Source organism: Acinonyx jubatus, chromosome A2 (assembly GCF_027475565.1).
Source record: "Acinonyx jubatus isolate Ajub_Pintada_27869175 chromosome A2, VMU_Ajub_asm_v1.0, whole genome shotgun sequence".
Taxonomy (NCBI): domain Eukaryota; kingdom Metazoa; phylum Chordata; class Mammalia; order Carnivora; family Felidae; genus Acinonyx; species Acinonyx jubatus.
The window spans coordinates 164,376,213-164,402,996 of record NC_069383.1 but is presented as its reverse complement, the minus strand read 5'-3'; the positions used below and the strand labels follow the sequence as shown (position 1 = coordinate 164,402,996).

The 26,784-nt window shown below is 63.8% G+C and overlaps 3 protein-coding genes across 11 annotated transcripts in view; 1 reads left to right on the top strand and 2 right to left on the bottom strand.

Annotated features, from left to right (window-relative positions):
- Positions 1 to 200: 200 nt before the first annotated feature.
- MOB3A (MOB kinase activator 3A) lies at positions 201 to 15,772 on the bottom strand. 5 transcript variants are annotated; one of them, XM_027049336.2, is made up of 4 exons: positions 15,409 to 15,772; positions 5,638 to 6,184; positions 2,685 to 2,887; positions 201 to 1,819 (listed from the first exon to the last, which is right to left on the bottom strand). In XM_027049336.2, exons 2-4 carry the CDS (start codon positions 6,056 to 6,058, stop codon positions 1,520 to 1,522), a joined length of 924 nt encoding a protein of 307 aa, XP_026905137.1. In that variant the 5' UTR covers positions 6,059 to 6,184; positions 15,409 to 15,772; the 3' UTR covers positions 201 to 1,519. The 5 variants fall into 5 exon arrangements, with proteins under 5 accessions (XP_026905137.1, XP_026905138.1, XP_053076161.1 ...); XM_027049337.2 differs by lacking the exon at positions 15,409 to 15,772 and adding an exon at positions 11,401 to 11,569; XM_053220186.1 differs by lacking the exon at positions 15,409 to 15,772 and adding an exon at positions 10,610 to 11,379.
- A 72-nt stretch (positions 15,773 to 15,844) lies between these two features.
- On the top strand, positions 15,845 to 18,910 carry IZUMO4 (IZUMO family member 4). Of its 4 annotated transcripts, none has more exons than XR_003417102.2 (10): positions 15,845 to 16,126; positions 16,237 to 16,317; positions 16,411 to 16,482; positions 17,097 to 17,123; positions 17,221 to 17,296; positions 17,480 to 17,527; positions 17,610 to 17,624; positions 17,981 to 17,998; positions 18,169 to 18,264; positions 18,588 to 18,910. XR_003417102.2 is itself a non-coding variant. In XM_027049338.2 (10 exons), exons 1-10 carry the CDS (start codon positions 15,913 to 15,915, stop codon positions 18,676 to 18,678), a joined length of 657 nt encoding a protein of 218 aa, XP_026905139.1. In that variant the 5' UTR covers positions 15,846 to 15,912; the 3' UTR covers positions 18,679 to 18,910. The 4 variants fall into 4 exon arrangements, 2 of the variants coding, with proteins under 2 accessions (XP_026905139.1, XP_026905140.1); XM_027049338.2 differs by having other exon boundaries at positions 15,846 to 16,126; positions 18,250 to 18,264; XR_003417103.2 differs by lacking the exon at positions 17,610 to 17,624 and having other exon boundaries at positions 15,846 to 16,126.
- Positions 18,911 to 19,850: 940 nt separating this feature from the next.
- AP3D1 (adaptor related protein complex 3 subunit delta 1) overlaps positions 19,851 to 26,784 on the bottom strand; it is a 37,518-nt gene continuing 30,584 nt past the window's right edge. The window contains exons 25-32 of one of the 2 annotated variants that reach the window (XM_027049335.2): positions 26,125 to 26,271; positions 25,703 to 25,750; positions 25,137 to 25,326; positions 24,840 to 24,928; positions 24,652 to 24,737; positions 23,976 to 24,097; positions 23,789 to 23,868; positions 19,851 to 20,812 (exon numbers count right to left, since the gene is read on the bottom strand). In XM_027049335.2, the coding sequence (XP_026905136.1) occupies positions 20,717 to 20,812; positions 23,789 to 23,868; positions 23,976 to 24,097; positions 24,652 to 24,737; positions 24,840 to 24,928; positions 25,137 to 25,326; positions 25,703 to 25,750; positions 26,125 to 26,271 (858 nt within the window). In that variant the 3' untranslated portion in view covers positions 19,851 to 20,716. The remainder of the gene's footprint in view (positions 20,813 to 23,788; positions 23,869 to 23,975; positions 24,098 to 24,651; positions 24,738 to 24,839; positions 24,929 to 25,136; positions 25,327 to 25,702; positions 25,751 to 26,124; positions 26,272 to 26,784) is intronic. The other variant, XM_053220185.1, reaches the window with a different exon arrangement.

Here is a 26,784-nt window from a genome sequence, read left to right as displayed (position 1 = left end):
ACCCCACGAAATCCTAACTTCACCCATAGCCTGTGCGTCTGTTTACCTATCTGGGGCACTCTGGCGGGCCACCGGCCATCGTGACATCTAGGATCCCTCGCCCCTTGGGGATGAGGGCACCCTGGGGACAGTGGCCGTGACGTGTCCCAACACCGCCCCCCCCCCCCCCCCCCAGGAAAATGAAAATGACCACCAGCAGCCGCGGGTACAAAAATGGCGCAATTTATTCTGATGCTCGGGTGGGAACACCCGTGGGCGGGGAGGATGCAGAGGGTCCCTGCCACCGTCCCCGGCCTGGCCGCACAGCGGGAGCAGCTGGGAACCCTGGGGCGCACAGTGGTTCTGCGGTTTGGCTGTGGTGTTGCATGTGAGGGGCGACATTCGACTGGACAGTTTCCTCGTCCTGGGAGGCTGTCTTGCCAGGCCCCCCCCCCGAGCTGGGCCCCGGAGGCTTCCGGGAGGACCGAGGCCCGAGCTCATGTTAATTGCACTTGTTCGGTGTTGGGTGACGGTGCCCCTCACGTCTGCGAGCATCCCAGACACCCAGAGGTACTGAGTCGGCACGGTCCACACTGGAAGGGCAGCCATGGCGAGAGGCCACGGAGGATGTGTGGGCAGGCAGAGGCACGAACTCGGGGCAGAACGGGGCTTCCCGTGGTCACTTCGGTGCAGCCCCCGACGGGGCCCTGGCCACCCCTCCCAGGGCCCGTGGGAGACGGTGGTGGGATTCAGATCCCACAGCCACACAGGGCCACGCAAACAGAGGGTTCTGATGTGAAGCTGGCAGGCTCTGCAGGAGGACATTTGGCCAGGTAACATTTGGCAAGACCCAAAGATCCCGCCCAGGAGAGTGGTTCCAGGGGACTCATCCTGTGTTGTCCACACGGGAGAGGGGATATTTTTCTAAAGGGGAAGGCAGGCTCACATGTAGGAAAAGAAAAATCGTATCTTTCATGATCCACGAAGGGGCCCGGGGGGGCCGGGAGGCAGGCTGTGGGGTCCCTGTCGTACCTGTCGTGAAGCAGACACGGGGCTCCCAGGCGCCGGCTGCCCGCAGGGCACAGGTCCGTGCGGGCCCACTGGGCAAACGCAAGTGCTTTACAAACACAGTGGGTTTTCCCAGGTGCCCCACACATACAACCACGGAGTCCAAGTTCAATGCCGGCCGAGGAGACAGGCTCAGGGTGGCCAGACCCACGGCTGCTGCATCTGGGATCGGGGAGGACTCGACCCCGGTGCTCAGCGTAGCCGTGACAGCATGGAGCTCCGATCACTTGCTGGGCTTTCTAGAAAGCATGGGCCCATGTTCCGGAGACGTGGCCCTCAGGCTAGAGTGTCCCCCGGGCACTGCCTCGGTGGCCGCAGGGCCGAGCGGCGCTCAGTGGCACATCCGTGCAGTCATTTCTTTCTGTTAAGAACGAGCGGGACGTCAGGTATCGAGACGAGAAGGACAGAAACCACACCCCAGAAAAGCAGATCCGGTCTCAAGGGACCCGCAGGCTTCATTTCTCGCCAAACCTTACGAACAACGGAACAGATAACCGGGTGGCGGCGGGGGGCCCAAGCCATTCTGTGAAGGGCCAAAAAGGCAGTGTTGTCGAGGGAGAGCGGCTGTGGCAACGCGTAAACGCTGAGGCACGAAGACATCTTGCCACGTTCTGCACGACGGCAAGACCCCGGGAGCCTCGGTGTGCAGGAGCAGCGGGCAGATCAGCACCAGCCCACGTCCTTTACACACAGCCTGGGGAAGTCTCGCTGGCCCCAGAAAGAACTGGAAGCATCGATACGGGAGAAATGATGAGGGTATCGAGGCACGAAGCTAAAAAAAACCAAAAAATCGGGGCACCTGGGTAGCTCACTCGGTTGAGCATCCGACTCTTGATTTCAGCTCAGGTCGTGAGCGTCTCGTGGTCGTGAAATCGAACCCCACACTGGGCTCTGCGCTGACCGGGCAGAGCCTACTTGGGATCCTCTCTCTGCCCCTCCCCCACTTCCTCTCTCTCTCAAAATAAATACGTAAACATTAAAATGAACAAGCAAACAAACAAACTGAGCCTCCTTTAAGCGTCTGACTTCAGCTCAGGTCACGATCTCTTGATTCGGGAGTTCGAGCCCCGCATCGGGCTCTGTGCTGACGGCTCGGAGCCTGGAGCCTGGAGCCTGTTTTGGATTCTGTGTCTCCCTCTCTCTCTGCTCCTCCCCTGCTCCAGCTCTGCCTCAAACTCAAAACGAATAAACATTAAAAAAAAAAAAAAAAAAAGAAAGAAAGAAATCATTGCTTGTCTCCAGCCAGGCAGTGAGGACAAGGGTGGGGGAGACTGAGATGTCTGGGCCCGGCCACCGGGGCGCTGGTGTTTGCAGGGTCACCTCCCCAGGGTCCCCGAGGGCATGGCAGCCGCATCCCTGCCATGCCCACCAGCGGGGGGCATGGAGCAGCCAGAACCAAAAGTAAGCCCAGGGGGTGGGGGGTGGGGTGTCCCGTGTGCCTGCCAGGAACCTGAACGGCCCACTCGAGTGTCACTGCGTCACAAATTTGGGCCCAAGCCCAAAGAACCCCCCTCCGCTCCCCTCCGCTGACTTCGGGCCGTGGAGCCGCGGGGGCCGCCACCAAGCCGGGGCTCTGGGCCCTGCGGACCAGCCCGGGACCCCAGCGTCCCCCCGCCCACCAGTCCCGGCCCGCTCACCAGCGGCTCGAGCTCCTTGGTGTCGATGAGGCCGAACTCCTTGACGAAGTAGTAGAAGTGCTTGTAGCAGGTGTTGACGTGCGCCTCGGAGCCCATCTGCGCGATGCGGTCGAAGTGGTGGATGTAGACGTGCACGAACACGCGGAACAGTCGCGACAGGATCTTCCTCACCACCGGCAGGAAGTTCTTGGGGAACGGCGTGCCTGTGGGCGGGGCGAGAGGCTCAGGGGGGCGGGGGGCCCACCTCCCCCCTTCCCAACCCCACTTGGGTTCCGGCCTGTGGGCGCCGCGCGGGTTTCCGGTGAGGCTTCTTGTCCTTAGTAGACTCCCTGATGGGCTCCAGGTCCTCCTGCCCCCACCCCCGGTTCGTCTTTACCACGTCCTCTCGCTTGCCGTCACCGACGCTTCCTTGGGCCGCGGTGGGTCGCGTCAGGCGCCCCCGCGTGCCCCTTCCACCCCCATCCGTTCACGTCCTTCCGTCCCACGGCACGGACGGGGTGCAGCCAGCACGGGCAGGTGCGTGCCCGGGACGGAAAGAGCGAGGGGCCCCCGTCCCCGACGTGAGGGGCTAGCAGCCCAGGGAGAGGACGCACAGAGACGCCGCGCCCTGCGGGAAGCCCCCGTGTGCCGGGCGCACGTCCCCCAGGTGGACACAATGGCGCGTGCGGGATGCGGGTGCGGGAAAGCTCTCAGGACGGCGCCGCAGCGAGAGCGGGACGGCCAGCCGGCGCCCCACGCGGCAGGGCCCACGGGGCTGTCTGTCCTCTACCCGGAGGCAAGTGGGAGGGAGAAGGCTCTCTACGAGCGGACCGGACAGGACAGTGACCGGTGCAGCCTGACCCTGCGCGTCCCGGGTGCCGCCCTGCTCCCTCCCCTGTATCTGGGCCCAGGTGGCCTCTCGGGGCAGGGGAACGATGGGCCTCGGTCATGGGCAAGCGTCCGAGCGTGGTGAACGGGCCGTTCCCGGCCGACTCTGTGGAGGCTTTGCTCAGGCTCACTGAGGCCTGTGCACGTTCCCCGTCCCTCGACTCTGGACGTGAAACCGAATGGTCTGTGGGTCCCTGCGGAGCAGATGCTTTCCTTGAAAGCCCCTGGAAGCCACGCGGTGGGACGGTCACCTCGAGGGCTGGCAGTCCCCATACGCTGGGGCCCCTCATGGTGGAAAGGGGCTTTAAGCTCAGAAGGAACATCAGGCCCACAGCAAGCGGACAAACGGAGCCCCGGGGAGCCCGGCTCGGCACCGAACCCACACGGGGCCTGGGTGTGAGGCCGCCCCGGCCCCTGCTGCGCCTCTGTCCTAGGACAGGAGCCGCCAAGGGCACTCCTGGATGAAGGGGGGCAGTTTAAAGCAGGCTGGTCTGGATGGGCCTGACACAGAATCTCCCAGGACTAAGCCACACACTCTCCTGAGGACTCTCCCGCGGGGTGCGAACCCGGCCCCGTCTGCTCTTACAAAGAAAGTGACACTGGGACACAGGTGCACCCGTTTGTTTATGAACCGCCTACAGCAGCTTTCGGTCTATGACGCAGATGTGAGTCGTCAAGACACGTGCCGTGTGGCCGGCCAAGCCGGAGAGATTTACCAACTGGTCCCCACGAGAAAAGTACACAACCCCTGTTCCGACATTAAGAGCACAGGCTGGTGGCTCGAGACCCAAGCGGATGCACAAGCGTGAACGGAACCCACACGGGAGCCGGGATGAAGCGTGGACCCCGTCCTTCCCTTGCGAAGCCACAAACCCAGCCCCAGGGGGCACCCAGCACACGGGACCCCACTCTGCGTGAAGCATTTCCTCTGCCTGCCTGGCCAGGGCCCTGCAAACCTCAGGGTGACGCTGGCCAGGCCGGACCCCCCCACCCGATGTGACCGTGTGGGACGGGCCTGGGGCCCCGAGAGCCTGAAGCACAAGGGCCTGCATGAGGCCTCAGGGTCCCACTGGACGGCTGCGAGGCACCTGCCAAGTTATTTTTCTCTGCCTCTCGTCGGTGTCCTGTTCGGTAAGCTTAGGAGTCACCTTCCGTGGCGAGGGGCAGGCTTGGGGCCTCAAGCTCTAGGGTGCCGCTCCCCCCCACCCCCCAAGGAGCGGGTGGGACCTGTTGAGGTCCCAGCAGGGCTGGCGGCCACAGTGACGGACGGAGTGCACACGCGGAGGGGGCCCCGGGGGCCGGGCCTGAGACCTGTCTGCCCTGCTGCTGCTCGGGGATGCCGTGTCAACACTGGTGGGGACAGTCGAAGCCGTGTCCCAGGGAGTCTCCCGGTGCCACTGTAACAAACTATCACCGGCCTGGTGGCTTAAATGCCGGAAGCCACAAGTTCCGAGTCTGTCGCTGGCCTGCTGTTGGTCAAGGTGCTGGAGGCACTGTTCCCTCCAGAGGCTCCGGGGTCAGTCCGTGTCCTTGCTGCCTCTGGAAGCCCACGACCCCTCCCCACTTCCCGGCTGCTGTGCCACCTTCTCTCTCAAGTCGGATCTCACTCTGCCTCCTTCTCACAAGGGCCCTTGTGACGACACTCAGGCCGCAGCAGGACGATCCAGAGTCATCTCCCATCTCAGGGTCCTTAACTTAAAGAACAATGTGCCCACCGCGCACGCGCACGTCCACAGACGACCGTGTTCCCCGCGCACGTGCACATCCCTCGGCCGCGAGCAGGAGCGAGGCGCCCACCCCCGCTGCCCCATGGACAGACCCTGAACGCACGACGCTCAGGGTGGGAACCAGACATGAGAGGCCACGCGTGTGAAACGTCGAAAACAGGCTCATCCACGGACAGGAAGGGGGCTCATGGGTGCTGGGGGAGGGGGCTTCTTTCAGGGTGGTGGAATGTTCCAGAACCAGTTGTGGCACTTGGCATAAATCTGCGAACCTATTGCTAAACGCCCTGAACTGCCTGCTCGAGACGGGCCAACCGTACGAACGCGAGTCCTACCCGCCCTGCCCGGCCGCCCCGACTCACCAACGTGGGTGGGAAAGAGCTCCTCGTTGTTGATCTGCACCTCGATCCAGTCCATGAGCAGGTCCATGTAGCGGGGGGCCGACAGCGCCGTGGGCTTGCGGAACTGGTGCTCGTCTTGCCAGCGGTACTCGTACTTGGGGCCGCCGGACATGACCGGGCAGGACTGCTCCGTGCACTCGTCGCCGATGGTGCCGTAGATGAGGTTGACGCGGTTGAAGAAGTCCACCACGTGCACGGCCACCCAGTCGCTGAGCTCCTCGCCGGGGGGCAGCTGCACGGCCAGCTTCAGGTCGAGCCCTGCGTTCAGCGACGCCTGCGCCTTCTTGTGCAGCTCGAACCGCTGGGTGCCCGGCTCGAACTTGCGCTTGGGCCGGAAAGTCTTGTCCTTGTTGAAAACTTGCTTCAGGAAGGGGTTGGACATGGTGGCCCCGTGCCCGGCCCGTGCTCCCCGGCGAGGCCTCTGCAGAGTGGCCCCGGGCAGGGCGCTGCGGTCAGCTGCGGGGACGGGGGACCGGAGATTCGCAGCGTCCCCGGCCTCCCCCGAGATCTGGAACACAGAAAGCGGAGAAGGGTCACCTGTTTCTGGAAACCCTCTTTCGGAAGCACACGGGGCTGGATCGGGAGGCCCCCGAGACTCGTGGCTTTCACGAGTCTTTCACGTGGCTTTCACGGAGAGGGTGCCGGTGGACACAACGGTCCGCCACCTCGGCAGAAGGCGTTGAGGCAAAGCCCCCGACGAGCCAGAGCTGGCGGAGCCCCCGCTGTACAGCGGGAGGGGTCGTGTGCAAAGCCGCGCAGCGGCCAACAGCGACCGCAGCAGGTCAGTGGCGGCCAAGGGCGAAGGGAGGTCTCCATCCCTGGGACCTGCAAACGGACCTTATTTGGAAAAGGGTGCTTGGCGGAGGTGACTGAGCATCTCGGGACGTGCTCCTCCCGGGTTATCCAGGTGTCCCTGGTCCGATGACGGCTGTCCTTGCAGAAGGACACGCAGACACACGGGAGAAGGCTGCATGAGGATGGAGATCAAGGGGGGGCACCAAGAGTGGCCAGCACCGCCAGGGCCAGGAGAGGGCCGGGAGCAGACCTCACCACCCTGAGGACATGCGCAGAAACCGCGCTCCCAACGGACGGACGGGAATTCTGGGGGGACACGCTGCCCCACGGGGCCTGCCTAAGAGGCCCGGACGAGCCCGTCTGGGTCCTGTCTGTCCAAGCTGGGACCAGGATGGGCGCCCACTGGCTTCTGGGGACGCGGCCCTGCCCAGGGGGGTGAGGGTCCTATCTCCCCCTACTCTTTCAGCCTCTCTCTGTGCTCCGTGTCCTGTTACCTGGGACAGGACACGCCCCACGTCAGGGAGTGGGAGAGAGCGCAATGGAGCACGTGAGGCCGGGTGCTCAGGCGGGACACAGTCACCATGCTGTGCCTGGCACTGCCCATCACCCCACACTGTCCTGGGAGCGAAGGCCGGGCTGCGATGGGGGAGGCCGGGTGCCAGAGTGGCAGGCGGGGCCGGGGTCTCGGGAGTTCACCAGACAGAAGGCGCAGAAGGGGAAGCGCGGGGAGAGGCGGAAGTGCCAGGCCCCGCCCTGCGGCCCCGCCCTGCGGCCCCGCCCTGCGGCCCTCCTTGTCCCTCCTCCATTTGCTGCCTACAATAAGTAACCTTTTACGACTTCACCGCAAATGCCCACCCCCGCCAGCTTCTCCTTTACTTAAACTGGGGGGGGGGGGGGGGGGGGGGCTCATTCCTCTGACTCCGCCCCTCAAGACCCAGCACGTGGCTCTAGGAAAGTACCACAGACTCAGGGCTCCTAACAGCCCAACCGTGGTATCAGAAAGTTCTAGAGGCTCCAGGTCCGAGACGGCCCTCCTGGGAGTCCTCGCCTTTCCCGGCTTCCAGGGCGTCACATCTTTGGCCATCGGCCCACATGGCTCTGGCCTCTGCTTCCCTCATCAAGCCCCCTTCTGCAGGGACCCCACTCACCCCCCAGCCCCCACGGCGGCCCCCGCAGAGAACGTGCACCACAGGCGCTACCTGTCCGGGTGCAGGGGTCCCCAGACTCTCGGAGATGAGTGCACACGGCGGCCCGGGATGCAGGGAGGGTGACCCAGACGGCGGGCTGGCAGTGGGGGCACCTGGGCTCCCAGCAAACACTTAGAGCTGTCATGGCTCCACCACGGCCTGTGGCCCTCTGTTGCCGGGACGTGGGAAGAAGGGGCCTCCCGGGACCCTGGGCCCTGACAAGGTGCCCCCGGAGCCGGCGACTGCATTTCTGGGGCCACGTGCGGCCTGCGCACCTGCCTCGCCAGAACTCGGCCGACTCTGTGCCCGCTGTGGCCGAGCTGGGAGCCCCAGCTGAGCGGTTTGGGCCGTGTGGACTCTCGGCCACGAGACTTGAAGAGAGATTGCTCGCAGCTGAAGGGCGCCAGCACCCAAGCATAGCCTCGAGAGCTGGTCCTTCTGTGGCCACCGGGGGCCAAATGGGAGGTGGCGGCAGACATGGAGGGACCCCGCTGCCACCCTCCCGCCTGCTCACAGCTGCCCCACCCGGCCAGCGTCGGCCTTGTCCTCGGTGTGTCCCCAGGGCCTGCTCCCGGGGCTGAGGCAGCACCTGACGTGCAAGAGTGTGAAGCAGGCTCCCTGCCCTGGTGAGTGGGCAGGAGACGGTGGGAAGGATAAGGGCCTCCAAAAGCGTCCCCGTCCTGGTTCTGTGACCGGGAACCTGTCACTTCACGTGGCAGAGAGGACCCTGTCAAGGCCCCTGAGGCGGGGGTGACCCTGGGTGCCCCAGGGGCCCAGCGTCCTGGCGAGGTCCTCACGAGAGGGAGGCAGAGAGATGGGCAGACCCCGTGCTGCTGGCCGGGAGGATGAGGAGAGGCCGCGGGCCCAGGATGCGGGGCCTCTGGAAGCCAGAAAAGGGGGGAAAGGGGGCTCCCTGGGGCCCCAGCGGGGGGCAGCCCTGCCCACGCCTCAGTGTTAGGAGTTTCCAGCCCAGCCCTGCCCACTCCACTTTGAACTCACGACCTCCAGAACTGTGAGGTGACAGAGGTGTGTGGCTCCAGGCCACGGAATCCGTGGTCACTTGCCGCAGGGGCCCCAGGAGACTCAGGAGCCACCAGTTAACAGGCCCTGCGGAGTTTCATAACGAGCCTGGGCACAGTGACTCGCTGCGGACGACACTGCGGCAGCCCAGCCTGGCTACCCGTGGGCCCAGGCCCTTCCTGTCTGCGGCGTGGCTGGCGAGGCCTCCCACCCTCTGTGTGGACAGGCAAAGCCCCACCACTCCTCTGGGCCCAGCTGAGCTGCGTTCAAGGCGCAGGAACCGCGCAAAACACAGAAGGTGAGCATCAGGGTCGGAAGGGCTGACCAGAGACAGCGGGGTCAGAGGGACGGAAAAGCCAGCGCTCCCACGACAACAGCCACAAAGCCCGTCACCAGCGCCAGCGAGGACAGGCAGACCGGAACCCTCAGGCCTGGCCAGTGTGCGCGTAAAAGGCAGCGACCACTGGGGACAACAGCCCAGCACGGGGCTACCCCGGGGCCTAGCGATGCCTCTCAGATCCACAGGCAAGAGAGGCGACAACACACGTGCGCACAAAACATACACGCGTGTTCACGGCAGCGCAATTCATAACGTTCACCAAAAAGTGGAAACAACCCAAACGTCCATCAACAGGTGACCACATGAACCAGCTGGGTCCGCCGCACACGCGCACGTCCCTCGGCCGCGAGCAGGAGCGAGGCGCCCACCCCCGCCGCCCCGCGGACGGACCCCGAACACACGACGCTCAGGGAGGGAACCAGACACGAGAGGCCACACGGGGTGTGAGTCCGCGGGTGTGAAACATCCAGAACAGGCCCATCCAGGGTCAGGAAGGGGGCTCGTGGGGGCCGGGGGAGGAGTGGGGGTGACGGCTGATGGGGACCGGGTTTCCTATGGGGTGATGGAATGTTCTGGAACCAGAGGAGGTGCCTGCACAGCCTTGTGAACTGAAGACACAGGGCTGTGCGCTGTCGATGAGTGGGCGTAAGGCACGCGGATGTTATCTGAGAAAGGGGGGGGCACGGGCAGGCCTCTATCCGGGGCCCTAAACGGCTGAAGCATCCCTGTTCGCTGGCACCGAGGCCGGCGAGGCTTGTAACCCCCGCTCACGGGGCCCTGGAGCAGCCACCGAGAGGCAGAGAGAGTAGACGGTGCCGGGACGACTGGAAGGAGGGAGGTCCCGTGATGAGCCCCGGCCGGTGGCTCGAGGTGCCTGTGCTCTGACGAGGTCATGGGGCGACAACGGAGAGAAGCGTGCCCGCTTCCCTCCCCAGGGCGGCCCCGGGGGCTCTGGCACCATCGACCGCCGCCTTGGTGGATTCGGCTTTACGGTCACCCCCAAGCAGTGCGGCACCGACAGCGGGCCGACCGGGTCTCCCCGGGGCACTGTGGGGTGGCATCCCCGCCCCCCGTCGTGACCAGGGTCCCCTGGGGGCCGAGTCACCTCGGCGAGACCCTGGATTAGAAGGCCGTGTCTCCGTACTGCCTGGTTAACGCTTACTTAGATCAGAGTTTCCATCCTGGCGGTGGGTAGGGGGAGGGGCCAGAGCGGGCCCCCTGGGCTGTGGGTGAAGCCACCACCCTTTCTGCCCGGCCGCGTGCCGCCACGGCGGGCCCCCTCTCCGTTATTCGGCCCTCTGCCGGCCTAACCCAAAGCCAGTGCCAGCCCCCCTCCGGGCCGGGGCCGGTCCCCCCTGCGGCCCTGTGAAGCCTGCACAGAACCGGTGTGGCCGGGGCAGCCGACCCTCCCTGGTTCCAGCGGGAGGTCCTGGGCGGTGGGAAGGTGGCGCCTCAAGAGGACGGGGCGCAGCCACACCCACCCCGACCCTCTGTGAGACCGGCCGTGCGCCCCTGGTGGGCCTGTGCTGGACACGCCGGCGCGGAACCCGCTCCCCGCCTACACCCAGTAACGCCCAAGCGGCCTGCACACCTGCCCGGGGGGTCGCGCTGCAAACCTGGCCGCTCTCAGGCCCCTCTGGGGACAGGTCAAGGGACAGGAATCCCGTGGGCCACCTTCTGCTCCTCTGACGACGCGGCTTAGATACTTCCTCGTTCGAGGTCTGTCTTCAACCTGTAGACTCCCTTCCGCTTGAGGAGACAGGGTGGGGGTTATGTCCAGCCAGACGGGGGCCACCGCAGCCCCTCCTGTGGGTCGCCTGATTCCCCGGCTCCTTATTCACCGCAGCTAAGCTACGTCCCGGGCAGCAATCCCGGGGCGAGAAAAACACAGCCCGCCAGTGCCCTGCTGTCGCTTTTTACCTGGGGCCTCCCAGGGATGGCTCTGGGAGTTTAAGCTGAGACCCTGTCACCTGGGGACACAGGACAGAAGCACGCCGTGTGACATGGGAGTGCGGCCTCAGGGGTACCGCAGGGCGGTGGTCTGTCTGCACGCCTTCGTGCCACGGACCAGATGCACACGGGGATGGTTCTGGAAGGTGGGGCGGGGCAGGGCAGTGGGGGGCTTACAGGGCTCCTGCCTGCTTTTGGTCTCTTCTCAGGAAGTGGGAAGGTTTTTTAAGTGGAAGCAATGATTTCCTAAAAAACTTCCCTGATGGTAGAATTCCCCTCAAAAGCAAACAGCTTTCTCTCAGGAACACATGCACCCCCCTCCCGACCCCCGGACGAGGGGCGGCGGCCCCCAGAAGGTGCCTTTGCCTTGAGGGGCGGCAGGAGCCCAAGGTGCCCGGGAAGCCCCCCCACCGCAGCCCCTGGTCCCATTACCAGCTCTTCCCGGAACACCTCCGCGGTTGGCGCAGGGGAGGGTGGGGCAGGGGATTCGGTGCTAAGGGCTCCGGGGGGGGCTGTCCTGGTGCTTCCCACAGACGAGATGTGGCGGCGCTCAGAAACTTCTAGACTGAGGAAGGTAAGCCGACAAACTCCCCCGCCCCTACCCACACCCTCCTCACCCCCCCTTTTTTTTCTGAAACCCAAACACAACACAGTCCCTCTAAGCACCCCCTTCCCCCTCCCCCCCTCCCCCCCCCCCCCCCCCCCCCCGGGAGAGGCCCAGAGCTGCGGCTGCCGCTTCCTTCCGGTGCCCCCACACCCTGCCCTGGCCCTGGCCCTGGCCCTGACATGCTGCCGCTAAGGGGACCCTGCCCTGGAGCTGGGGCTCCAGACAAACGAGCCCCAGCCTCAGAGGTCGGTCCCGTATGTTCCAGATCAGCAAACCCCGGCTCCTGGCCCAGCGGCTGAGGTTCGGCTGGAAGGTGCTGGAAGCCCAGGCTCTGTCCTGTCAAAGGCCACACCCCCCCGGCGCTGTCTTCTCAGTGTCCCCACCGCTGGCTGAGTGGGAAGGCCACCTGCCGTCCTGCGGGACTCACACAAAGGTGGCCCCAGCCCCCAGCCCCCAGCCCCCACCCCCCCACCCCCCCCCGGGTGTGTGGCTTTGCTGGCATCCAGCCCACATGTCTTTGTTTTCAGGGCCAAGTTCCCCAACTTGTCCTGTCCTGCAGGAAGTGGTTTGCAGAGATCACTCCAGGCCGGGTGCCATCGAGGGGTTCTATATACTCCCGCCCTCCTGGTAGTTCTTTTATGTTTTAACCAATTGTGATACAGTCCACACGTAAGTAACTTAAGGTACACTATTCAACGGTTTTTAGTAAGATCACAGAAGAGTGCAATCATCACCACTAATTCCAGAACGTTCTCATCACCTCAAAAGACTGCCCATCAGCAGTCACTCCCCATCCGTCTATCATGGGTGGAATCGTGTCCCCCCCCAAACGGAAGTTCAAGCCCTGACCACTGGCACCTGTGAGTGAGCCCTTGTTGGGAAACTGGAATCTTTGCAGATGTCAAGACGAAGTCATACCGGACAGGGTGGCCCTCAACCCAAGGACACACATCTTTATGAGAACCGGGAAATCCGGACAAACACTCGGAGAGGTCGGCCATGTGACCGTGGATGCGTCGCAAGCCGAGGGATGCCCAGGATGGCCTGGGACCCCCAGGCGCTGGGAGAGGCAGGAAGGGCCCTCCCTGGAGCTTTGAGGGGCAGATCGCAGGGCAAGTAGGGGGCGGGCCGGGGATCTGAGCCCAGGACTCCCGCGCCCACTGCCTGCGCTTCAAGGGGGTGCTGGGTGCACTGGGGCCGCCGCGGACGCCGGGCCTCTCCCGCCACAGAGGCAGATATACAAGGACTGTGACGAAACCGTGTCCCCTGGGGACAGAAAGCACCGTGTGACAGAGACCAGGGGTGGCTGTCTGCTCAGGAGCCGTGCCTCTTCCTTCTAGGCCTCCGCCTGAGGTTTCAAGGGGCCCTTTCATTGAGCAGAGGCCCGCGGGTCAGCAGGGGAAGCCGCTCCGCTCCCGTCCCGACGCAGACTCCATCCACTAGCTGGCTGACCAAGCTTCCTTTTAACGTCAGGATGCTCAGGATGTGGACTGGACTCTGAGAAGACCCTGGTGTGAAACGAACACGGTGCGGCCACAGCAGGCCAGGCCCATGCACTCACAGGTGGCGCTCTCTCCAGGGTGCTGTGCCTAGCTCCCAGCTGTGCCAGGGTCTCGCCTGGGGCCGCTCCGTCTCCAGGGACAGTGGGCCATGTCTGGAGACGTCTGTGGCCGTCACGACTGGGGTGTTCCTGGCATCGAGCACGGGGGCCTGGGACGGTGCTCAGCCCCCACAGCGCCCGCGCACCCCCAGAGTGACCCAGTCACGGATGTCTTATTTTGAACTCGGGAGACACAGAAACGCCCGTCTCCTTCCCAGAATCGGGTTTCTGACGTTGGATTCCCCTTTTTCGCTTAAGCAATCCGGACCTCGAAATTCTAGGAAATCAGGAACGGGGCCCTCCAGCTGGGGCGTGTCTAAAACTTCCCAGAGTAAAAGCCCAACTTCCAAGCCAGCTGCCTGGGGAATTTTCGCAAAACCCCCAACATATGAAGTGCTGGGGAAGGGAGGACAGCGCCCGGAAACATGATTAAACGCTGACTTTTCACTGAGCGGTCTTGGCTTTGGGGCATTTGTACGTACGAAACAAAGAGACTTAAAACTGTTCACAAAAGATTCGGGAACTGCACTGGCATTTCTGGGAAGCCCCTGAGGGACTAAAATAACCACTTTTGCTTCTGCTGAGACAGAGGGAGGCGTACCTAGAATTCAACCCGTCAGGTTACGAAGGGCGTCTGGTACTCGGACACCATGCTCAGCGGTGTGCGGGGTAAAGACGGTAATAACGGCACTCTCTCCTTTACGAAAGTTCAAGTAAAAAGTAAGCCATCGAGCCGCACAGAGACACGGAGGAGCCTCAGACGCACAGCACTGGGTGACAGAAGCCAGGCTGAGGAGGCGACACACGGGGTGGTTCCAAGTCCAGGATGTTCTGGACAAGGCAGGACCACGGAGGCACGGCTGCCGGGGTGGGGGAGGGTGAATGGGGGGAGCACAGGAATTTCGGGGCCGTGGGTCTACTCCGGACGACACCGTGGTGGTGGGCAGGTGTCCGTGACATTCGTCCGAACCCACGGGGTGTGCCACACCAGGAGTGACCTCGTGTCCCCTGTGGACCGTGGTTCATCACGTTCAGTGCTGGGTGGGGATGTCGATAATGGGGCCAGCAGTGCGTTTATGGGGAAAGGGAGTCTATGGGAATTTCCTGTACCTTCCACTCAGTTTTGTTGTGAGCCTAAAGCTGCTCTAAAAAAATAAACTCGACTTAAAATTATGAGTAAGGTTGATTCAATTACGATCCACCAAACATTTGGTTAAATCTTCCAATAGTTTACTCTATTTAGGAAACACCTAAAGCCGCGGCGGACAACGAATCCTGGGAAACAGGAGTTGGATACACATCTGCGGACAGGATGTCAGAAAAAGCACTAGAAATGTGACATCTGCCACAGGCACAGTTTCAAATTTTCCAGGAGCCTCAGTGAAAAGCGAAAAGGTGAAAGGAAGCAGGTGAAGTCGCTGTTAATACCGTATGGCATTTAGCCCCAAAATACCAAATACCATCTCGACACCTAACGGACACAAAACGTCACAGACCCATTTTGCTTTTTGTTGTTAAACAGACTTTGTCTCCAAGACTTGTATTTGGCACGTGCGGCACACCCCAGTTTGCACGAGGCACGTTCCAAGTGCACACTGGCCACACATGGCCAGCGGCTGTGGCACGGGACAGCTCGGCTCTGGAGGGGTGAATGAGAGAGGAAGCCACGTGTGGGGAGACTGGAGTGATGCATGGCTGTTGTCTGAGGTGGGTGCCCCCAGCAGGGAGGGGAGGAGGCGGGCGCCCGAATGGGGCAGGGGCAGCGGGCACTTCCACTTGCTGCACCCCACTGGGAATCTGTAGATTACAGACCACCCCCAGGCGACCCCAAACACGCAGGGGTTGAGCAGTCTTGAGCGTGTCAACTCGGAAGCACGGGGGTCAGGACCTGGGGGAGACTGCAGGGCCCTGTCCTGACGTTGGCCAGGCCTGGGACCTTTGTTACCACTCCCCGCTGAACCTGTAACCGGGCCAATAGGAGCCCCCGAACTTTATGTGGGGTGGAAGAAGGCAGGAATGAGGAAGCAGCTGGCTGGGACCATGTGTCCAGAATCAAGTCCACAACCAGAAAGTGCAAGTGGACTCGCGGGGTGTGCGAAAGGCAAAAGTTCACGCCCATCGTACCTCTCCCATCCGCCGCTCCCCGGGGACCCGGCCTCCCCGCCGCCCGCGTCCGCCGCTCCCCAGGGACCCGGCCTCCCCGCCGCCCGCGTCCGTCCCTCGGAGGACCCACCTGCGGTCTCACGCCCCCACCGGTCGGGCGGGTCTCGCGCCTGCCCCGCGTCCGGCGTCTTCCGTCCGGTCCCCTCCGCCGCCCAGGAGGAACAGCGCCCACGGCCCGCCCCCGCCGCCCCGCCCAGCCAGGTCCACTTCCGCTACCGGCCTAGGCCTCCCCGGAAGCGGAGCCGAAGGGGGCGAGGCCTAGAGCGGGGGGAGGGGAATGCTCCCCGCCGCTGCGCTCTCTGTTGCCGGGCAACCGGAAACGGGCGGTGACGTCATTGGCCCGGGCCAGGGGCTCAAGGCCGACCGGTGGAGCTGGCGCAGTGCCAGGAGCGCGAGCGGGTCCGCGAGACAGGGCCAGCCCAGAAGGAAGAGCGTGCCGTGCGCGCGGGCGTGGGGCGCGGCGTGGGGGCGGGGCCGGAGGCGGGGCCGGTGCAGCCCGTTGTCCGTTGCGCGGGCGAGGCCGGCGCTGGGGGCGTGGCGCGGGAGGCGCCGTTGGTCGGTTGGCGGGCGGGCCATGGCTCTGCTGCTGTGCCTCGGCCTGACCGCGGCGCTGGCCCGCGGCTGCCTGCACTGTCACGGCAACTTCTCGGAGAAGTTCTCCTTCTACCGCCATCACGTGAATCTCAAGTCCTGGTGGGTGGGCGACATCCCCGTGTCGGGCTTGCTGCTCAGCGACTGGAGCCAGGACACGATGAAGGAGCTGCACCTGGCCATCCCCGCGGAGATCAGTGAGTGCGGGGCCCCGCCCGGGCGCGCCCCCCGGCCCGGCCAGACTCCCGCCAGACCCCGGCCTGACCCCGACCCGCGCAGCTCACCGGCCTCCCTCTCCGGCCTCCAGCCCGGGAGAAGCTGAACCAAGTGGCGAACGCCGTGTACCAGAAGATGGATCAGCTGTACCAGGGGAAGATGTATTTCCCCGGTAAGGGGGCGGGCGCCGCGCGCGCGCGGACACCGAGACAGCTCCCCTCTGCCCAGCGCCGGAGGCTGACCTCCCTCCTGCCTACCCCCACAGGGTACTTCCCCAACGAGCTGCGAGCCATCTTTCGGGAGCAGGTGCACCTCATCCAGAATGCAATCATCGAAAGTGAGCAAAGGAAGGGCTTGGGGAGCGCCGCGGGGGTATTGCAGAAGTCCCTCCGGAGCCAGGGGCCCCGGCCAGGGGGTGGCAGAGGCTGGCGTGACAGGACTGGGGCTTCTGGCTCAGTGCAGCCGGCTCCCAACAGAGAGAAGGAAGGGGCAGCTCCCTGAGGCAGGGGCCCTTCCTTCCCGTGGGCACCAGCAGGCGCCCTGGATAAACCCCAGCCCTCCCCCAGCCTGTCCCTGGAGAAGCGGCTGAGTAGGGCTGCTACCCTCCTCCCAGGCTGAGAGCCAGCCTAACCCTAGGTGAGCCTCTGGCAGGGCAAGAAGGCTGGGTCGGGGTCGCTTGGGGGGGCTCAGTCGGTTAGGTGTCGACTTCGGCTCAGGCCATGATCTCACGGTTCGTGAGTTCGAGCCCCGCGTCCGGCTCTGTGCTGACAGCTCGGAGCCTGGAGCCTGCTTCGGGTTCTGTGTCTCCGTCTTTCTCTGTCCCTCCCCTACTTGTGCGCTCTCTCTCTCTCTCTCTCTCAAAAACAAACACTAAAAAAAAAAATTAAAAATAATAAAAAGGGTAGGTGGGGGCGGGGGACAAGTGCCGTCAGTGTCCTCGTCCCCACACAGGCCGCATCGACTGTCAGCGTCACTGTGGTGAGTGAGCCCCTGCCCGGTCCGTGGGGCACAGCGGTGGCGGCAGCCCTGGAGGCCGAGGCGGGGGGAGCCTGCGGCCGCCTCTCCTGTGTTGCAGGCATCTTCCAGTACGAGACGATCTCCTGTACCAACTGCACGGACTCGCACGTCGTCTGCTTTGGCTACAACTGCGAGTAGGGCTCAGGCTCGGGTGGTGACCAGCAAGGGCCCTGTGCCCGTGGGTCTGAGGCTCTCCTGGGACCCTCCCTGTTCCTCCCTGGCCTGTCTCCACCGGGGTCGGGTGGGGTGGTAGCCCCTCGGCAGGCCCTGAGTTCTGGATTTGGGGCGCCCTGTCTGCACGCCCCGTGTGCCCACAGGTCATCGGCACAGTGGGAAACAGCTGTGCAGGGCCTCCTCCGGTACATGTGAGTTGGGGCCCCTGGGCTCAGGGAGGGGACCTTCCCCTCCACGCCTGACGTTCTGATTCCAATCCTGCTGTCGTTGTAGAAATAAGTGGCACAAGTAAGTCCCCTGTCCCCAAACCCAGCATGACTTGTATCAGAGGCGGTGTGCTTATGTGCCCTTGCGGGTGAGTATGCGGAGGGCGGCCATGGGAGGCGGCACCTGCTCCAGTGCTCAGGACCCCAGCCCGCCCTTCCTCTGCACTCAGCTGGCACCAGGGGGCGCAACACCCAAGTTAAAGGTTTCCATAGAGTCTGGTCCTACCCCTGCCCTAAGCAGCTGGCAGGGCTGTGGTCAGAGCTGGGGGGGGGGGCGGCAGCCCATGATGGATGTGCCCCAGTGGAGGGACTTGGGGGCCACAGGCACAGCACAGCCCTAAAGCTTGGGTCTAACTGGGACCCTGTCATGTCTTTCAGACAGGACGACCACACAAGGTAAGGCCCCTGCCCCGTCTGTTCTCTCCAAAACCCTGGCCTGGCCTTCTGGAGGGGGGCACGAGGGAGTCAGGAAAGTGGTGGCACGGGGGCCTCTAAGTCAGGGGTGGACGGGGAGGTGCTGGCTAGGGAGACACAGCCGGCAGGGCTCTCTCTGCACCTGGGACAAGCTGGACGTCACCCCTGCAACCACACCCAAGTGATCACTTCGAATAAACACTGGATTTTCCTCCCCTCTCCTGGATGCACAGAACCACTCCAGCTTTGTGAGTGGCGCAAAGGAGGGAGGCTCTGAGGACCTGGGTGGACTCTGTAGGCAGGGTCGAGCCTAAGCCAGAGATCAAAACCCAATGGCCAGCTTGCCGCAGCCTCCCACCCCCTTTTTGCAGCCCCTTGCAAGAGAGTTGGGCTCGACCCCGATGCTGTTTAGGGGATGGGTACAGGCCACGAGACCTCCAAGTTGAGCTTTGAGGGTTGTCTGCAGCCCTGTCACATGCCCCAGGCCTGTAGCAAAGACCTTGGTTTGGGGGAGGGGGGGGGAGGTGGAGCAGGGAGAGAAGAGCTGAGGGCACCCATGTCTCCCCAACAGTCTGATGTCACCAAGCTTCACATGTCTTGAGCCCCCACACCTGGCCAACTTGACTCTGGAAAATGCTTCCGAGTGCCTGACACAGCACTGACGGCCACCGGCCATCGCCAGACTGGCCCTAGCCTCGAGGTGGAGCCAGGACTCAGCTGGACTGCCCCAGCCTGACCCCCCGGAGCAGGCTCACTGCTGCCTTGAGTCCCTGCACTGCCATCAGAGGCTGGGACCGGGGCCGGGAAGGGCGCATGCTTTGTATATAGAGTGCACCACCGCCGGGCGGAGCCGCAGGGCCATTAGAGGCAATGATTAAACGTCCCTGTTTCTCATCACAGAGTATCCGTGTTGGGGCAACCAGGGCTGGGTCCCCAGGAAAGGCACATCCCGGTCATGGGCACCGGGGCAGGGCTGACGGCCCCGGGATTTCCATACGAATTGTACCGCAACCCGTCTCAACACAGCCGGGCAGGAGCACAGGAAGCGTCCCTAGCATGTCGTTTCCTTTCGCAAATGCTCATGTGCGTTACGAGACCCACGGTAAATGGCTTGATGGGCCTGGAAGACGAGAAGTCGGGGACTAGTCCTGCCAGGAGCAGGTACACGGAGGTCAGAAGAGTCCGCAGGCCGGGTGGGCGTGGAACACCGCTCCGGCAGGCCGTGCAGGCCGGTGGTCTTACCGGCCAACAATGGCCTCAAGGTGTCAATGTGGCCTCTGCTGCCCCAGTGCTGGTGAGGGAGCGGAGGGACCCGTGAGGGGTCTGGCTCGGGCGGGTGATTATCAGGAAGAGAAGCTGGTGGAAGGCGGGGGCTGCCCAGCCCCGGGTCCACGTAGGGGTCGGACGGCTTTCCGTCTGCTGACCCAGCCTTACTGGTCCTGAATTGTCCCTTGGCCACGTGGCGTCAGTAAAGGCAGTGGCAATGTGGCAAATTGAAGCACGGGCAGGGCCTGCCTTCCAGCACCTGCTTCTGCCACTCACCTACACACCCGCCGCTAGTGGGGTTCCCTGGGAAGGGAAAGGAGGGTGCGGTCCGCGATGTTGGTGGACCTCCCGTGGGTGGGGTCGTGGCTCCCTGCTGGGGCTTGGCCCGTGTGTGGGGATGACCTCACCTCCATCACGAAGGGAAGGGCGCACTCGCAGGTGGGGACAGGGATCCCCAGCACACTGTGTGACCTCCCGAGGGTGCCCCAGGCAGCTCGAGGATGGTCCGGAGTCCCTCTTGTTACCGGGTGTGCGCACCGGCACAGACAGGAGGTGCGACAGACAAGTGTCTGTGTTACAAGTTTATTGGATCATCTCGACACAAAATCATTACAGCAGCGTGATATGTCTCTCTCTCCTTTATCTGGGAATGTCGATAGCAAATCAATTATCGAACACATCATACAGTTCTGAGGTTCTGGAATCACTGCACAGGATTCTGTAATAGATTACCCTACATGCTAAAGTGACAGTGTTCGTCAAAAGGAAGTTACGTCATTGAGGACCATCATCTCTGACGGGGTGGTCCGGGGTCCCCTTGCCCCGCCCCACCCCGCCCCGTGAGGTGCATTCCAGGGGCCGGGGCCCCCCCCCAGGACCGGGGCTTCCCCGCAGCTGCGGGCACGGTGTGGGACAAAGCCTGGGGAGCGTTCGGCGACAGGAGGGACCTGGGATCCCAAACAGTCCCCACCACTCGCCAAACACCACCGACCGAGACACATTTCACTGGACAGGAAAGCAATGTAAACCAACAAGGCCCAGGCCCCACTCCGTCAGGGATCCCGACTAGACCCCACCCCGGGTGGCAGCCGTTGCAACGCATGAACACGTGGGTGGGACGCAGGGAACACGACAGCAGCCTGCACGGCCCCAGGGCCACCGGGTGTCCTGGCCCGTGGCCGCGAGGGAGGAGGGTGAGCAGGCGCCCCCAGGCAGGGAGTGTGGGGGCCGTGGGGCACTCGGGTGGCCTCGCGGGATCAGGGCGCGCCACCCCGCACGGTCCACCGGGCGCCGCGGCCGGCTCCTCGGGCAGCCTCGGGGCTCCTCGCTGAAGAGATGGGAAGAGGCAGAGTAGGAACGCCGACAAGACGCGTCAGCACAGCGTGTCACCTCGCGACCCGAGCAGGGGCCGGGGTGGGGACGGGGGGGCCGGGCTCAGCACTCGGCCAGCGTCGCTTTCATCTCCGCCAGCAGGTTGCTCAGCAGCGTCGCGTCGCTGCACTTCCCGTCCACCGACACGGACTTCTCCCCCTGGAGTAGGAAATGGCCGTCAGGACAGTGGAGGGCGTGGAACGCGCCGCCCAGAGGCCGCCTGGTGGCCGAATGTGCCGTTTGTGTCTGCCACCACCTCCCTCGGTGCTGGTGCTTTGCGAATCCAGACAAGGGAGGTGCCCCGGAGCCCCCCCCCGCCCCCCGCACCGAGGCCGGGACCGGAGAACCCCAATCTGGGCAACGGCTTGCCAAAGTGGGGTACGTGAGCAACGGTCCGCCTTCTGGCTGGGGAGCCTCGGGGAAAGCGGCCTGTAAATGTGTCCGTGAGCCGCCGTCCCCCTGGTCCCAGGGCCGGTGCCCGCGTGCGGCAGCTCCGACAAGCGGGACAAAGGTCGCAGAGACAGACGGGCGCTGGGACCAGAGGTCAGGCACCTGCAGCCCATGCCGTGTCCCCCGCGGGACTAACAAGGCCCCCGGTTACTCAGCACCCAGAGACCCGGGAGACCTCAGCTCAGCTCTGTGGAAAAGGCAGCCAACGGCCAGGCCGGGACGAGGAGGACGTGGCATCTTCCGACAGGACACAGGCTTGTAAGTCCCTACTATAAGACCCCCCCAACACGCAGTCAGGAGCACTGCCGAAGCCAACAGGAAGACGGAACATCCCAGCCAAGACAGGCAAGATCTCGAGAACGCCCGGCGGGACGTTCCAGACCTGGAATACACAGTCGTCAAAACGAGACACCCACGGGTGGGCCCACGGGCAGAATGGCTAGCACGGCAGAGGGCGGGGCCAGGCAGGCCCTGCTGTAAGAAGAACCCGGCGCTAAGAAAGGACTTAAGTAACAGCGGGAAACTTCCAGAATTTTGCAAACACTCAAGAGGCGTAGCACACTCCTGACAGACCCGGAGAAGTCCGCGCCAGACACGCTGTGACCTGCTGGAGGCTGACAACCGAGAAAAACCTGGAGAGGAGACGGCGCCTCCCTGTGACAAGAATAACGGGGTGCAGCTCTCGTCCAGAAACCGTGACTGTGAAACGAGGCAGTGTGACGATCTTCTGGAAGATTTTACTTTTAAGTCCTCTCGAGGCACCGGAGTGGCTCAGTCGGTTAAGCGTCCGACTTTGGCTCAGGCCAGGATCTCGTGGTTCACAAGTTCAAGCCCCTGGTCACGCTCTGTGCTGACAGCTTGGAGCCTGGAGCCTGGAGAGATTCCGTGTCTCTCTTTGCCTCTCTCTGCCCTTCCCCTGTTCGTGCTCTGTCTCTCTCTCTCAAAAATAAGTATTAAAAAAAGTGAGTCCTCTCTATACCCAGCGTGGGGCTTCAACTCTAGAGCCCCGAGATCAAGCCACACCTTCCACTGACTGAACCCGCCAAGGCACCCCAGAAGCGGCGTGATTTTAAAACACTGAGACAAAGATCCGCCAAGCTAACGCACCCAGCAAAACTAGCCCTGGACGAGGCTCCGCGGCCCCCAGGCCTGTCCCAGAAGCGGCTGGAGGCAGGTGTGGAGCGGGTGGCATGGCGTGTGCAGGAGAGGGAGGGCAGGGGAGAAGCGGAAGACCAGACGGAGGAGGAGACCTGGGGTCGTCAGTGGGATGACGGCACCCACCCGTTGAGAACGCCTTCCAACACAGGAAGGACGCGCTCAAGAAGACATGTGCGTCAGCACCCATCATGAGAAAGCGAGAGTGGCTTTTTGTCCAACAGCAGACCGGAGAACTTCGCAGCAGAGAAAACAACCCGAGATAAAGAAGGAGGTTGACACGGATAAACAAACAGGTGCGTATGTCAAGACGCCACGACTTTCTCGGTCCACACACCTAACAGCAGACACACAGAGCGAACCCGACAGCTCCGGGGGGATAGACAACCTGACTGTCACTAACCTCACACCACCCACTCAGGCAGCCGCCGGGCCGGCAACACAGACTCCAAGGGCCCAGAAGAACCGAGACCACCACCAGCGGGGCCCGCTCCACCGGCAGAACGCTCACTGCCTCCACGCATCCGCGAGCGCCACCCCTGCCACGAATGACCACGTCCAGGGCCAGGACGCAAATCTCAATACTTTCAAAGGACCGAAATCAGAAGCGGCGTGTCCCCCAACCACGGTGGCAGCATGCTACAAATCCGAAGCAAAAAGCCATCCAAACACGGGAAACCGAACAACACGCTTCTAAGTGACCCGTGCACTCTACAGGACCTGGGAGCAGGAATCAGAAAACGTTAGAACCGTTTAGACATAAACACGAAACATTTAAACGCCCGTGGCGTTCAGCTAAAGCACGGCTTCAAGGAAAATGAAGCATTAAACTCTTCGTGAAAGAAAGAAAACCTCAGCTCCTACCTGAACAAACATGCAAAACAGAAAATAAGCCCAAAGCAGGCAGAAAAAAGGAGGGACAGAACAAAGCCGAACAAAATTTATTTATTGCCTTAAAAAAACAAAGTTCCTAAAAGGGTAGCTTTTAAATTTACCTTTGAAAAAAATCAAGAAAAACGATAAACCTCCCGCCAGGACGGCCAAGAATAACGAGAAAAGACACAAAGTGTCACCATCAGGAGCGAAGGAAGGTGCCGCTGGGACCCACTGGTCGCCACGGAAGAGACCCACGGAAGACAACCCACGCGGACTCGGCGCCTCGGGCGGAGGGACCATACGCCACCGCGGCCGGCCCGAGACGCGGCTCGTGGACCGAGGACCCACGGCTGCCGAGGAAAGGACCCGACACAGCCCGATGGAAACTTTCACCGAGGCCGCCCCCAGGCCCAGACGGCTCCCCTGGAGAGCCCAAGGACCGGGTGAGGAGGCGCCCCAGGACCGGGCACCCCTCCCGACTCCGACGGGCGAGTTGCCAGCCCTGACGCCAAGACCAGGCCGGGGAAGCGGGTGGCCGGCCTCCTCTCAGAGGCAGGCTCATGAGCCCTCAGCGAAACAGGCGGGCTGAGCTCAGCGAGACGCCGAAACCCAAGAAGCCCCAGGGCCTCGAGAGCACGGGGGGCCGGGGCTCACCTTCTTCACCAGGAGGCAGACGTGGTGGCCCTGGATGGAGCGGCTGTACATGGAGGCGCAGGAGTCCACTCTCTCCACCACTGCAACAGAGGGCGCAGGCTGAGGCCCGGGCCGGCCCGCCGGGGGCAGAGGGCCGACCGCGCACGCGTGAAGCCGCCCCATCTGCCGGCCACGTCGGAGGCCTTACCGGAAAAATGATGATGAAAACAGATCTTTGCTAGAAGGTTCTGGAAGGACATACTAATGCCGTCGACTTTGATTGAGCTCATGCTCAGGTCCCCAGACTCCAGCAACTTGGCAAAGGCGTCACTGTGAGAAGGACACAGGACAGGGAGGCTGACAACCGGTAGGCCCCCAGCCCCAGGCGTGATACCTCCCTTCGTGTGCCTGCGGCTCGAGGTCTCTGACGGTCCTGTACGATGTCACGGGCTAACCCGCGTCCCCCAAATTCCTATGTTGACTCCCGACCCCCGGACCTCAGGATGTGACTGTATTTGGAAACAGGGTCCTAAACCAGTAAGACCAACGTCCTTCTAAAAAGAGATCAGGGCACAGACACGCAGAGGAACGACCGCGTGAGGACACGCGGAGAAGACGGCATCTGCACGCCAACAAGCGTGGCACGAAAAGCATGTAGCCCTGCCGACCCTCCATCGCGGCCTCTGGCCTCTGGCACCAGGAGAGAACCCGTCTGCCGCCTGGGCCACGAGGCGTGTATCTGCCACGTGGCCCGGGCTGGCGGACGCTCGCCGGAGCCAACCTTCTGCGCCAACGGCAGACTGGGCCCTCCTGCCTTAGGCCGAGGGTGTCTGCCGGCTAACTGCGCGACGAGCGGAAGCAGGAGGGAGGTGGGCACCACGCACCTGTAGCAGGGCGTCGTGACCAAGTACGAGGTACAGCTGAAGTGCAGCTTGAAGTCCAGCTTCTCGTGGGTCGACCCTTCATCGTTCTGTGGGAGTGGGGGCACGGGGTGAGGAGGGCCCAGGGGGGCGGGTGCTCTGGGCCCGCGGACGTGTCCGTGGGCTCTGGGCCCCGCCTCCAGCCCCGTTACCTTGGCAATGAAGGACAGGGTCCCCTTGAGCTTCTGGGCCGTGACGATACTCTGAATGGTGAATACAAACTGGGCCTCGTTGGCGATGCCTGGAAGAGGACAAGGGGACAAAGAGTGGGTCCCGAGAGCGGCACGGGGTGCTGCCCAGCTGGGGTCCGGCACTGCCCCCGCCCGGGGCCTGTCCTCAGCGTTGCCCGCCCCGGTCGGGAAGCAGGTGACAGGAGGAAAGGGGGCTCCTGGGACCGAGAGGGCCTGGGTCGGCGGGAGCCCCGACGCCCTGCCCGACGGCCCACGTACCTGGGGGCAATTGGAAAGGCACGGGGACGCCGTCGTGGACGGAGGAGCCCTCCGGCCGGGCCAGCCTGGTGTTGAGCGAGTCCAGCACGTTGAACTCCATGCCCTTCAGGAAGCTGCTGCTCTGGTTCTCCAGGACGATGGACACGGTGACCTGGCTGTCCTTCTGCAGGCTGCCCTGGATGTCGTAGGTCTGCAGGGCAAGGCCGGCCTCAGCCTCCGGGGCCCGCACGAGGGGCCTGGGAGTGCCGGCAACCCCGCCGTGGAAACGTACAACGCGTCCGAGAGGGGAAAGTACTCGAACCCTCATGCGAGGGAAACCGCCCCGGTTCCATCCGTGGTCCCGGCCGCTCCCGCCCTTTCTCTGAGAGCCGCTGGCCATCACGTCGGCCCTCGGGGCCCCCCCAGCCAGCCGGCCCCGCGGGCCCACGTGGCGGCAAGCACCCACGTGCGCCTCTCTCCCTAGAAAGGCTCGCTCCCTGCCCCTGGGCCCTACCGCGTCCCTCCTCACACCCCGAGAAAGGAGCCCAAGGCCGCCCCAGCCCCCCTGCAATGCCCACCGCACTCACCATCTTGATGTAGGAGTTCTCGGCCAGGAGGCAGTAGCTGGACATAGGCTGGGAAGAGAGGAAAACGCTCAGCTTCGGCCAGCGAGAACCCGAGGGCGGCGGCGGCTCACGGGCCGGGCCGGGCCCGTCGCCAGCCGCCAAGTGCTCCGGTGGGAACGTCGGGACCGACGAGAAGCGGGGTGCGGGGAGCCCCCGGGGGTCCCGGGCAGCGCACGCCTGCACCTCGGGGACGTCCCGCCACACGAGCGCCACCCCCGACGCCCACAGCCCCGGGGTCACCCGCCCGCGCCCACCGAGGCCCCACTGCCCGCCGGCCCGCAGACGCGGCTCCTAGACTCGGCCCGGGTCTGTCCCTGCGTCGAGGCCTCGGCGGGCCGTGGGGGCGCCTCCGGCCCGCGGGGGGCGAGTGAAGCACCCCTCACCGGGAGAGGCTCGTCAGCGAGCGCGCCGTTCTCCACGGGCTCTGCCGCCTCTTCACCTGGAGGCTGCTTCTTCTTGGGTTTCTTCTTGTCCTTGGGTCTCTCCTCCTTCTCCTTCTTGCGCTTCTTCTTCTTATGCTTCGAAGCCTTCTGGAGCAGAGAGGCCAGGCTCAACCCTCGGCGCTCTCTGGCCGCCGCTGCCCAGCGAGGCACGACACGCACCGAGGCCACTCGACGGCCCTCACGGCAGAGTGCACACACCAGCAACCCCCGGGTCCGCGGGGAGCAGGCGAGGACCTAGCGGCTCACCGCCGACGGGTGAAAACGCACAGGGAGACCAGCCAGAACCCACACGTGGACACGTGGCCCGGCAGCTCCTCAGCGCAGGCACGAGAACACACGTCCACGCCAAAACCCGCACGCACACGCTCGCAGGAACACGACTCACGACAACCAAGAGGTGAAAACTTTAGTGGGTGAACGGACACGCACCTGTCCACCGCACACGCGCACGTCCCTCGGCCGCGAGCAGAAACAAGGCGTCCGCACCCACTGCCCGAGGACGGACCCCGAACACACGACGCTCAGGGAGGGGACCAGACACGAGGGGCCACGCGGGGTGTGAGTCCGTGTGTGTGAAATGTCCAGAACGGGTTCATCCGG

Excerpts from the sequence above, each read along its gene's own strand:
- IZUMO4 (XM_027049338.2), top strand. The coding sequence starts at position 15,913 with ATGGCTCTGCTGCTGTGCCTCGGCCTGACCGCGGCGCTGGCCCGCGGC. Across the intron at positions 16,318-16,410 it reads GGGGAAGATGTATTTCCCCG|GGTACTTCCCCAACGAGCTG; the intron begins GTAAGGGGGCGG and ends CTACCCCCACAG. Across the intron at positions 17,124-17,220 it reads CGACTGTCAGCGTCACTGTG|GCATCTTCCAGTACGAGACG; the intron begins GTGAGTGAGCCC and ends CCTGTGTTGCAG.
- MOB3A (XM_027049336.2), bottom strand. The coding sequence starts at position 6,058 with ATGTCCAACCCCTTCCTGAAGCAAGTTTTCAACAAGGACAAGACTTTC. Across the intron at positions 2,888-5,637 it reads GCTCTTTCCCACCCACGTTG|GCACGCCGTTCCCCAAGAAC; the intron begins GTGAGTCGGGGC and ends CCCCGCCCACAG. Across the intron at positions 1,820-2,684 it reads CCAAGGAGCTCGAGCCGCTG|CTTCGTGCCTCGATACCCTC; the intron begins GTGAGCGGGCCG and ends GGTTTTTTTTAG.